Source organism: Schistocerca piceifrons, chromosome 5, assembly GCF_021461385.2.
Source record: "Schistocerca piceifrons isolate TAMUIC-IGC-003096 chromosome 5, iqSchPice1.1, whole genome shotgun sequence".
NCBI classification, from domain to species: Eukaryota; Metazoa; Arthropoda; class Insecta; order Orthoptera; family Acrididae; genus Schistocerca; species Schistocerca piceifrons.
In genome coordinates, this window is record NC_060142.1 from 250,635,382 (window position 1) to 250,647,952 (window position 12,571).

The 12,571-nt window shown below is 41.3% G+C and overlaps 1 protein-coding gene across 3 annotated transcripts in view; it reads left to right on the forward strand.

Annotated features, from left to right (window-relative positions):
* The first annotated feature begins 6,725 nt into the window (after positions 1–6,725).
* The window catches only part of LOC124798311 (probable tRNA(His) guanylyltransferase), a 29,271-nt gene continuing 23,425 nt past the window's right edge, over positions 6,726–12,571 (forward strand). Inside the window, exon 1 of one of the 3 annotated variants that reach the window (XR_007016935.1) lies at positions 6,726–6,796. Coding sequence is in view for 2 of the 3 variants with exons in the window: in XM_047261648.1 (XP_047117604.1) it covers positions 6,885–7,520 (636 nt within the window). In the remaining variant the exon portion in view is untranslated. The other 2 variants (XM_047261649.1, XM_047261648.1) reach the window with 2 other exon arrangements.

A 12,571-nucleotide genomic window follows, 5' to 3' on the forward strand; every position in this document is an offset into this window, starting at 1 on the left:
ATTTTACCTGATGATCTATTGGAAGGATTGCGGTAGTGAGCCTTCATTGTATTCTAAACTTTTTGTAAGCTTCATCACATGTGATCCTTTATTTTATTACAATCTTTGTATCCATCACATTCAACATCACTGGTACCTCATTTAAGAACTATACCTCATTTAAGAACTACGTAATTCCATTGTTGCTCTGGTAAACTACAATAAAATATTGGCATAAACATTTGACTGTTAATTCGAGCTTACCTTGATGAATTCTTGTAGTCCTTTTACCAAAACACTCTATATGTTTGATATCAAGATCAATATCAATTAAAATTCCACTTAAATGAAAAACATCAAACTACTGCATGAATCATCTGTGGTAGTCAAAATTCAAGGGCTGATCACCAATATTGTTGAAACTAGTTTAAGTCTCTCATATTGGTGTTGCTTTTAAGATGTAGACATTCCTGAAATGTTATGTATCAAGCATTAATTTGCGAGTTACATTTTCGGAGGCAGTTTGCTTATTTAAAAAAGCACCCGCAAAGCCCGAACTCTCTTGATCTTTCTACGTTTCTTCCTTCTAGTATGCAAAACCAGGAGAGCACCACCCACTTTCACTGGCTCGTTTTCGTCCACGTCACAGTAAAACTGTGGCCCATGCCAACACTTCTGGCTGGGAAATATACTGTCACAAACACAGTCAGACAACAATAAACGAAAATGTTGCTGACTGTGTTGCTGCAATCCATACCTTTTGTTCACAACGTCCTGAATGAGGGCTCCCTAGATCTGGACCAGCACAAGTCGGTCAACTTTGTCCTGCTCATGTTCTATGTCAGACACAGGCCGCTCCAAACAGTGATGATCTAACAACACAGCATCTGTGTACTGAGCTTTTACACAGAGCACTTGACATGCCATGCCATGTCAGCCTTTTTGAAGTGGCAAGTAGCCACCGGTTTTAAGAAAGGTACCGCTGTCATTCCTAGTCATTTTTGTGAGAATAATAGCCATTTTCATTATTCGATAATTTTCACAATAAAAATTCAAAACTAATATAACTTTGGATTTCATTATGAATGCAGTTGTATTTTTTGCAGTTCTTTTTCCTCTGTAATACAATACATACCACACATCAATCATGTGTTATCACTGGACATCCCTTTACGTCCCTGCATGTGTATATCCATGCAGTGGTATCGTAATATACACATCTTATCTCATGTATCATTTGACACCTAACTTGGTTTTCCCCTTGTCTGTAGAAAGCCAGACGCCAGAGCTATCAGCTAAAGAGATAAGAACTTGCACAGATGTAGTTGTGCTTGCTTGGAAACTCAATACAGGTTCCAATAATGTTGTTGAAGTTCTTCGTTTATAGCGTGTGTATGCAGCGAGTGCTGGAATGTAGTGTACTTTCTAACTGTGATAGTTAATTATCACATCATGCCGAAACCTCAATATACACAAATTTACAGAAAGGAGTGGGAGAATATGTTGGACTTTAAAGAGTGGATACAACCGCTTGTAACAGACAACTAAAGCAAGTTATACAAAGCAGAAATAAGGACAAAGTTAAATGATTTAAAACATCACTGATGTTCTAAAAAAAACATTTCCGCATCTTTTCACTTAGAATCAAACTACAAACTAAAATGACGCTTAAAGGGTTGATGAAATGATGGGTACACAGCAGAAAGGCTGCAGCTAGATTATCGTTGTACACAGCAACACATTCTGCAATAATAAGCATTGACCATACGTCACAATTATGCAGTAACTCATTTTCTTTGAGTGACAGCAAAGCAGTCGATTTTCCTCTATACAGGACAAAACCTAAGAGAGTAATTGTGAATATACTCACCCCACACTTCACTGATCTATTAATGAGAGATGTAGGTGAATAGAAATTCAACCTTGTTATAGAAGAATCGATTGACTCTTCAGTATCGAAATTATTAGATGTTGTAGTGTGATATTACAGTACACAAATGACCGAAATGATATCCACATTTTTGGGTAATGTTGAGGTAGAAAAAAAATGATGCTGCACCTATACTTTCAGGAATAAAATAGCCTTTGCTGAATTTTAAATGTGCGGTTTTAACACTGGGGTACATGTTCAGATGAAAAACAAATTTGAAAACAATTCTATTGTTCTCATGCACTGCGTCTATCATTCATTAGATCTCACACGTTTTTATTCTACAGAGGTAACTCTGCCAAGAAATACTGAATTTCTTATTCATGGAATCCATAAATGGCTTATATGTTCTTCTCCATACCGCTTAGAATATAGGCACATATACGACATAATTAATTGTGAAGAATGCGAGCGTGATCCACGAAAGATTCTAGGAATTTGCAGTACTTGCTAGCTTTCCATTTAACCCACTGCCAGTAGAATTTTATAGCAGCATGTAGAACTTTGGCTGTAGGGATGAGTACTGGCCCATCCAACCAATTAGCCTGCTTAGTTTATGATAAATAATGCACAAACAATACGTCATTTACTAGAGTGACAACGAGTTTATTTGTTTGTAGTCAAATAATACAGAACAAACATACAGTGTACACAAAGACAAACTAGAGAGAGAATGACTAAGTATCTTGTTGACTGATTACTAATGGCTATATAAAATCAGATAATTAAACATAGGGTAAACATTAACATGCAAATTATTATAAACTAAGAGTAAATGCCACAGAGTTTATATACAAAATGCAGCTCTCCTGGCAACCATCGTGGAATTAATTTGACAGCGCGAAATCTAACACTCGTGGCATGACTCACGCTACAAAGAGTTGTGCTCTGCACTGTACAGAACTGCCAACCGTGGTCGCCACAACAGCCCCCTCGCAGAAGTGGAGTATCAATCAGGAAGCATGCCGGGAAGTGGGCACATCACCCAGATCTTGTGGTGCGCTGCCCCTGAAGCTGACATGGCCAGTATTGGCCCCTGAGTTGCTGTTGCTAAACCAGATGCTGGATGAGGCTGTGTCCATCGAGTCTCGGTGGGGACAACTCCTTGAAAACGAATGCTGGCCTGAACCTGTTTGTTGCAGAGTGTTCACCGTTGACCAGAATGCCCACAGTGAGATCTCCCCTCCTGTCGACACTATGTGGCCCAGTGTATGGTGGTTGTAGGGTCACTTTGACAACATGAGTACGCAACATCATGTGTGTGCACATACTGAGGTCTTTGTGGACAAACGTGGCAACAGTTCCATGTCTGGATGGCTGTGGAGATTGGATCTTCTTGATCTGACGTCTAAGGCGACTGATGAAGGTAGATGGGTCTCTTTCAGGCTGTTGAGCCACATCCACAAATTCGCCAGGCAGTCGTAATGGCTCTCTGTACAGCAATTCTGCAGAGGAACTTTCCAGATCTGGTTTGTATAAGTTCCTTAGGCCAAGTACAACCATAGGCAGAGCTTCTGTCCAACTGGCAGGATGGCACAACAGAGCTGCTTTTAGTGGCCATGCTCTATCATTCCACTGCTTTCTGGGTGATAGCTGGTTGTTTTGGGATGATTCACGCCACAGAACGTTGCAATCTGCAATCTGTTGTAATGTGCAGAGGATACACAAAATGTTATATCCAGTTTAGGAGGAAAGCATGCGCCGAAGTTTCTGCAATGTTGTCCACAGGTGTCGCTTCTGGCCAATAGGTGAATCAGTCAGCGATTGTTAGGAGGTACCTTTGACCATTCGAAGCTGGTACTGGTGCCACAACATCCACATGCAGTTGAATGATATGTGTGGTAGTCTCGAGGAAACTGCCAATCGGCACATGTACATGCTGGCTGACCTTGCAACACTGACTTTGTACACAAGATTGTGCCCACTCACAGCTGTCTTTCTTCATTTCTTGCCACATGAAGCGATTTGTAATGTGATGTAACGTTGATCACGTGTCAAGGTCACACAGGTTGTGTAAAGATTCGAAGGTGTCCTCTCAAAATCTTGCAAGTGAAACCAGCTGTGGTTTTGCTATTGATGCATCACAGTATAACTTGATGCCAGTGCCAGGAACGTTGACTAACTGCCAGTCTAGCGTCGAAGTTCTTTCTTGCAACAGCTCTTGCAGTTCCTTATCGGTACATTGTGCTTATGCAAGTTCTGTGTAGTAAATAGCAGAGTCCCTGCTGACTCGGGAAAGGCAGTCAGCTACCACATTCTCGATCCTGGGTATGTGCTGGAAATCTGTGGTAAACTGTGAATAGACTTAAGCTGGTTATGCTGCCACAGCGAACAGTTGACACTGTTCTGCTGAGAAGCATACATGAGTGACTTGTGTTAAGTGAAGACCATAGACTCACGGGCTTCCTGCTGAGGTCAGAAGTACTTGACTGCCTCACATATCACTAACAGCTCATGGTCGTAGCTGCTCCATTTCTGTTGAGCTGTTGTTTCCATGAGAAAAAGGCTAGAGGCTGCCATGTGTCTTGTGTTGCTGTAACACAGTACCCACTGCTGTCTGGCTCGCATGTACCAGCAATGCTAATGGCACACTTGGGTAGGGGTGTGCCAACGATGCAGCGTCCACTATCGCTTGTTTTGCTTGTTTAAAAGCAGCAGTCATGGCATCTGTCCAAGTTCTCTTTACATTTCATACCCAGAAGCACAGCCATTAATAGTTCTAGAATTTATGCTCCCTGTGGTATTTGCCACGAAAACAGTATAACACCCCTAGAAATCTTCACAGCTCTTTAATTCTGGAAGGCTAGGGGATCTTCAGAATGACTTCCGCTTTTTCAGGTAGCGGTATCGATTTGTGGCTGACCAAAAATACACACCACTGTGTTCAGAACAATGCCGAATTGGTCCAGCCAGCTGAAAGCTTCTATGAGATGCTGGCAATGTTAGTCTGGCGAGGCTGAGAATACCAATATGTCGTCGAGGTAAGCGAAACAGAATGGCAGGCCTTGCAACACTGAATCGATAAATTTCTGCCATGTCTGTGCAACGTTCCTGAGGCCAAACGTCATGAATTCTCTTTCAAACAGGCCAAATGGTGTGATTATAGCTGTCTTTGCTATGTCTTTCATGGTGATAGGTATCTGCATGTATGCTTTGACACAGTTCAGCACACTGTACAGGCAGGTCCCACTGAAAATGTAGTTGTAATCGTGGATTAATGGCACTGGGTAGCGATCTGGCGCTCTATGGGAAGTAAGTGTTCTGTAATCACCACAAGAGCGCCATGTATCACACTTTCTTGGCACTAGATGCGGCGGTGAAGGCCAGGGACTGCGATCAGATGATGCAATCTCGAATTGTACTGCCAAATACTGCCTTTGTAACTGCTAAGTGGTCTGGGAATAACTGTTGTGGCCTACAAGATATGGGGGGTCCCTCAGGAGTCTGTATATAGTGCACAGTGTTGTGCTTCACATCTTTGGGCATACCTGGCAGCCTTGTCAGTGCCAGGAAATCTCGAAGCAGGACAGTGTACTCGCTGTCTTTGACTTCAATCAGTTTGGCAGAGTAGGTGGCTGCATGGCGCTAAAATCCCACAGCTGTGAGTCTGGTGGTATGGTCGACCAGGCGTGTGTTGGTGGTGTCAGACAGAAGATTGTAGTACGCCAAGAAGTCCGCTCCTATAATCGGCTCTGCGACGTCCACGATCGTGAAGCCCTACACGAACACATGGCATAGGTCTAGATCCACCTCGAAACGTTGCGTGCTGTATAATGTGATACAAGAATTGTTTGCAGCAGCTAGACAAATGATGTACATGGCCTACACCAGTGTAGCATTGTTCATGGGAAGGTACACAGATCAGCGCCATTGTCAACCAGGTATTTCTGTTCTGTATGTCATTCACTTAAAACAGACGCCGTGACTCAGACAGGCAATTGGACAAAGCGTCTATACCCAACTGCTGTTGGCACTGGGTATGCACAGGGCATGCTTGATACAGCGACCTGCTTGAGTGCCAAATCTACTGTAGTATCAACATATCTCATGCTTCGTTTCTGTCCTAGGTGTAGTCGAGGTGGTCGACAGTCTGCTGTGTGAACACTTCCAGAATCTGGATCGGCCACAGTCGCTGCTGGCGTCACAATGAGATAACAACTGCCCGATCTGTTGCGTGGGTACGACCACCTTTGCCGCCAGAGCGTCGTAGTCAGTGTGCGATACTGTGGCAAATGTGCTTGCGCACTGCAGACTTGTTACACTGATAGACGCTGATGAAATAGTTTCTTGCACCTCGTCTGATAGCTCTACCACTGCGTCAGGCATGTCAGATTGCGACGTGATGATTGGTTTAATGGCGGGCGGCAACAGAGTACTCCATGTGGTTCTTAGCAGGCTGTCCAGTACTGGGCCAGCGTCAATCTTGCTTCGCAAACGCTGCAAGTACTGGGATGCTTTGCAATCTCCGATGTCTTTCTGCATCAGGTCTTGACAATTAAACAAATTATAATGTATCCATTTCTGGCCCTTTTTGCGAGACTGTTTCGCTATTTTCATTGAATTATAGTTGGCCACCTGTCGAAACCAGTAAAGCTGTCCTCATAGCAGGGGACGTGACCGGCTCAGCACAGCTTGCCGAAAGTTTGGCGGCGTTGGCGATAGACCACCGTGTTGTCTCGTTGTTCACGCACTCCACGTGAAATGGAAAAATTGAATGTTATAGAATATTAATGAGCATTATTTGCATGAACTATATTGGTATGTTAATTACACGGAACATTTTATTGGATGTCTTTTTTCCGCAGTGTTGGCAGTGGTGGGGTACAGTGTAGTTACTAGTTAGTGGTGACATGTTATCGTAAACATACATGGAGTCTGATAACACACGTGGGTTCTCTTAAACACATATTATTGGAATTTGCCGTTCCACTTATGTTTATAATGGAGCATGAAAGAGCAAAGAAATTATGTTTGAATGTGTGACAGGAGGATGTATGCGCAAGTACATTGCCTGCAAAGCTGTGTAAGCTGTTATCGTGGATTTTCACGTGTACGTCAAGAAATACTTGTGAAACGGTGCTTATCGGTCATGGCGAAAAGTAGATTCGAGTATGTAAAAAAATTTGAAGCGAATGACAGTTGTCTGCCGAACTGCTGGATAGTGGTTAGAATTGATGGGAAAGATTTTCACAGGTTTACGGATGCTCATGGTTACGAAAAACCTAACGATGTTCGAGGACTTAATCTTATGACTGAAGCGGCAACTTATGTAATGAATCAGTGGAAAGAAATATGTATAGCTTATGGACAAAGTGATGAGTACAGCTTTGTCTTTAGGAAAGACACCACGTTGTTCAACCGCAGATCTTCAAAGCTTATGAGCATCGTAAACAGTTTATTTTCGTCGGCATTTGTTTACAATTGGGGAAAATGTTTTGGTTCAGTTCCATTACAGTACCCACCTTCATTCGACGCACGGGTTGTGCTGTATCCGTCCGACGATAATCTTAAAGATTATTTGAGCTGGAGACAGGCAGATGTTCATGTGAATAACCTGTACAACACTGCTTTCTGGTCACTCGTATTAAAAAAGGGGATGACTAATACTGAGGTACTTAACGTTAAAAGTTGTTTGAATCTGAAAATGTATTTTTACTGTTGTACAAGCCTTACATAGGTGTTGATTTCCTTTGTCCACTTGTTGTAGAAATATAATCTATTTTAGAATCATTTGTCCATCCTTTGAAATTATTTTATTGGCCGTAGATCTTCGTACAAGCCCTTTGCAGTAATTGCTGTGTTACTAGATTATCGGGAATTAATTATATCCTGACTTGTGATCCATGAAGTGTTGTGTTACTTAACCATTTCATTACTCCTTTGTCTAATGGTGCCAAATATTTGATAGATAAACATAAAGTGTAGGATTGAGGTGATAGTGCAGTGTATTTATTAGATGTTGAGTTATCAATCCAGAGAGGTTATTCCTTGAGCCTTCAAGGTGTGGATGAGCAGCTCATGAATTGTTAAGTGTAATGTGATTATCTCCCCCACCTGGAGCTCAACATGACTTTCACCCCTGATTATGCTTTTTGTACCTTAAAAGTGCCAAGGTACACTTTGGCTTATTTATTTATCCATCTCTAAGCATTAATAAATGCAATCAGTGTTGTCTTTTGGGTCCACGCATGGTTTGTGTTAAATTATATTATTCTCTTACACCAGTATGATGGTTAGATTCTTAGATTCTTAAAAGAATAAACTTTCAGGGAACTAAACTGTTCATCAATTACCACAAAAAAATCCTTTTTTGCTATCAGTCCTGTTCTTCCTTGACTTAGAGAACAGCATTGTATTGTCAATATTGTGAGCTACATTGACTATCATGAATGCCATGTTGTTTTTCTGCTTGCACTGTGATTACAAGAGGTATAAAAATTTATATTTATTGGAAGGAAGAACTTTCTCCCCACACCCTGTATATCAGTTTTTCTGAATAATTGTGTATACAAATGTAAATCATGTTAATATTTTTTACAGCGGATAAAAAAGAATTCTGGTTGGAGGCCTAAGTTAGTTCTTACATATCACTGAAGAAGTCAAACATGCCCTGTTACTGGATTTGGAAATACAAGTAGCAGTTATTTATGGTTCATGGGATCACATCTGATACTCAGAGTTCTTAATCTGTAGATCATGCCACTGTTGTCAAAAGGAATTAGAGTAGATATGTGTTGTGGCTGAAATAGTTGTTAGTCAATGGTGGTCCATTAGTCTTGCAGGAAGTATCACTGTGCAAGGTCTTGCAGTCTACCAGTTGTCTGCAGAAAGCTGTACACGGAGGCTGGGACCATTAAACAGTGTATTAGACAAAGAGAATTTTTCTTTTCCAGCTGGCTGAAAAAGTAGGATAAAAATACGTTAAATGGAAATGTTTATAATCCTTGCTATCCCAGATATGTAAATGTGCAAAGGGCTGTTGACAAAATGATGCTGAATCGTTTGCCCATGCGGGAAGAGTCTGAGATGTCTTACCACAGTGCTAGTCATCAGTTATTATTCAACAATAATCTTTAAGTCGGTTGGATGTGCTGTCCATTTGAAGGCCATTGCTTTAATAAGAGAAATGCTGTGGGACTAGAGAGAGGGGAAGAATACAAATTATAGTCCCAGAGAACAGTATAAATTAAATTTGGGTTGTGTAGCTTAGGATCTATCATTGTCTTATGTTTCTCTTCTGTGTTATGGAAATTTGTGTGTGTGTGTGTGTGTGTGTGTGTGTGTGTGTGTGTGTGTGGGTGTGTGGGAAATACGGAAGTGTCCGATCCCGCCCGTCTGCTTTGACCCATGACGTCACAAATATGGCGGAAACAAAAACAAACACACACACTTTCCACAAGAAGCCTAATGACACTAACGGGACAAGCGCGGGAAATGGGGTGTTTTGGGTGGGGGGCAAACTAAATATAAACAAATTTAGACGCCTTACGTAGCTACAACGTGTAAGTGAAGACAGCCATGCATGAATACCCACCTACCTCCCCAAGGGTCATAACCCCTGCAACCCATAGAAGATAAAGATGCTGCAGTAGCTGATTAGTGTTTTTTGTCTTTAAAAAAAAAAAAAAAAACTCACGGGATAGAACGAACAGATCAGAAAGATAAATATAATAAACTAAAACAGAAATTGGAGGAAACAAATAATTAAAATAAGTAATAAGTGTTTTTAAATTAAAAAAAAAAAAAATCTCACGAGATAGAACGAACAGATCAGAAAAGTAAATAAAATAAGATAAAACAGAACTGGAGACAGCCACACTCAAACCAAACTCCGCGCCGTCATGACGTCACACACGACAACACCCTTACGTCACGGGTCAAAGCCGACGCGTGGGATCGGATGCTTCTGTCGACCCCAACACCCCTTACGTCACGGGTCAAAGCCGACGCGTGGGATCGGACGCTTCTGTCGACCCTGTGTGTGTAAGAAACTGGATTGAAAAAGGCCCTTCAGAAATTGGATCTGTATCAGTATAGTAATGTCTGGATTTGCCTTCAAAGTGATTTAAAGAAATTACAGAAAACAAATCTTAATGGAGTGACAGGGGTATGAACCCTGCCCCTCCTCAGTGCGAGTCCAATACAATGCAACACTTCTAGTAGGAAAAAAAAGTTGTACAGCAAATGGGAATACTTAATTATTAATCTTGAGTGTTTTAGCTCTTTCAAAACAGTGACTTAACAAGAAGAGGTAGTACGCAACATATTATCTAGCCATAATAACCTGTGTGCCGTAAGTGTATTGTTGCATGGGACTACTTCTCGCTACATTTCTTCTTTTGGCATAATGTTATGGCCATTCAACTATTCCATACCAGAGGACCTCCCTCACTGAGACAGCTTGTGCTGTTTGTATGGAAGAAGCTATTATGCCTCAGAACTGTACAAAGGACAAAATATGGCAAATCCTAGTTGGTCCTCTCCAGGCTTCCTTGGTCTGTTCATAAATGTCTGCAAGGAGTTTGAAGCAATTCTATTCAGAAATTCTGGCATCTCATTAACAGTGCTTTCTCTGTGGTTCACAAGAGGTTAATATAGCCAACTTCAGGAAGTACCAGCTGCTGTTTTTGTGGTGGGTGATATGCATACTCAAATCCCATCACAATAAGTGGCACTTCTATAACTGAGAACTGATCTGATAAGCCCTCTGTATGTGTGGACTGGTACTTTAGAGTCAACTCCCCACTATGTAGCTGTGACGCTTCCGATGATCATCCTTACCATGACCATTTCCATCCCATATTATATTGTTCACAAATAAACTGAATGTGAACCATCCCTTTTGAGTGAGTGCGTAACCCTATAATTTTGTCTTCATGTCTGACACATACCTGATTAAGATATACAAAGCTCCATTCAGAAGTCTTTAATGAGACATAAGAACTAAAATGAGAAGTTATCCTTGCATTACTTCCTTTCCTCCATTCTTTGTTGTTGTTGTGGTCTTCAGTCCTGAGACTGGTTTGATGCAGCTCTCCATGCTACTCTATCCTGTGCAAGCTTCTTCATCTCCCAGTACCTAGTGCAACCTACATCCTTCTGAATCTGCTTAGTGTATTCATCTCTTGGTCTCCCTCTACGATTTTTACCCTCCATGCTGCCCTCCAATACTAAACTGGTAATCACTTGATGCCTCAGAACATGTCCTACCAACCGATCCCTTCTTCTAGTCAAGTTGTGCCACAAACTTCTCTTCTCCCCAACCCTATTCAGTACTTCCTCATTAGTTATGTGATCTACCCATCTAATCTTCAGCATTCTTCTGTAGCACCACATTTCAAAAGCTTCTATTCTCTTCTCTTCTTGTCCACACTATTTATCGTCCATGTTTCACTTCCATACATGGCTACACTCCAAACAAATACTTTCAGAAACAACTTCCTGACACTTAAACCTATACTCGATGTTAACAAATTTCTCTTCTTCAGAAATGCGTTCCTTGGCATTGCCAGTCTACATTTTATATCCTCTCTACTGCGACCATCATCAGTTATTTTGCTCTCCAAATAGCAAAACTCCTTTACTACTTTAAGTGTCTCATTTCCTAATCTAATTCCCTCAGCATCACCCGACTTAATTCGACTGCATTCCATTATCCTCGTTTTGCTTTTGTTGATGTTCATCTTATGTCCTCCTTTCAAGACACTATCCATTCCATTCAACTGTTCTTCTAAGTCGTTTGCTGTCTCTGACAGAATTACAATGTCATCGGCGAACCTCATAGTTTTTATTTCTTCTCCATGGATTTTAATACCTACTCCGAATTTTTCTTTTGTTTCCTTCACTGCTTGCTCAATATACAGATTGAATAACATCGGGGAGAGGCTACAACCCTGTCTCACTCCCTTCCCAACCACTGCTTCCCTTTCATGCCCCTCGACTCTTTATAACTGCCATCTGGTTTCTGTACAAATTGTAAATAGCCTTTCGCTCCCTGTATTTTACCCCTGCCACCTTCAGAATTTGAAAGAGAGTATTCGAGTCAACATTGTCAAAAGCTTTCTCTAAGTCTACAAATGCTAGGAACGTAGGTTTGCCTTTCCTTAATCTGGCTTCTAAGATAAGTCGTAGGGTCAGTATTGCCCTACGTGTTCCGATATTTTTACGGAATCCAAACTGATCTTCCCCAAAGTTTTTCCATTCGTCTGTAAAGAATTCGTGTTAGTATTTTGCAGCCATGACTTATTAAACTGATAGTTCGGTAATTTTCGCATCTGTCAACACCTGCTTTCTTTGGGATTGGAATTATTATATTCTTCTTGAAGTCTGAGGGTATTTCGCCTGTCTCATACATCTTGCTCACCAGATGGTAGAGTTTTGTCAGGACTGGCTCTCCCAAGGCTGTCATTAGTTCTAATGGAATGTTGTCTACTCCCGGATCTTTGCTGTGACTCAGGTCTTTCAGTGCTCTGTCAAACTCTTCACGCAGTATCATATCTCCCATTTCATCTTCATCTACATCCTCTTCCATTTCCATAATATTGTCCTCAACTACATCACCCTTGTATAGACTCTCTATATACTCCTTCCACCTTTCTGCTTTCCCTTATTTGTTTAGAACTGGGTTTCCATCTGAGCTCTTGATATTCATACAAGTGGTTC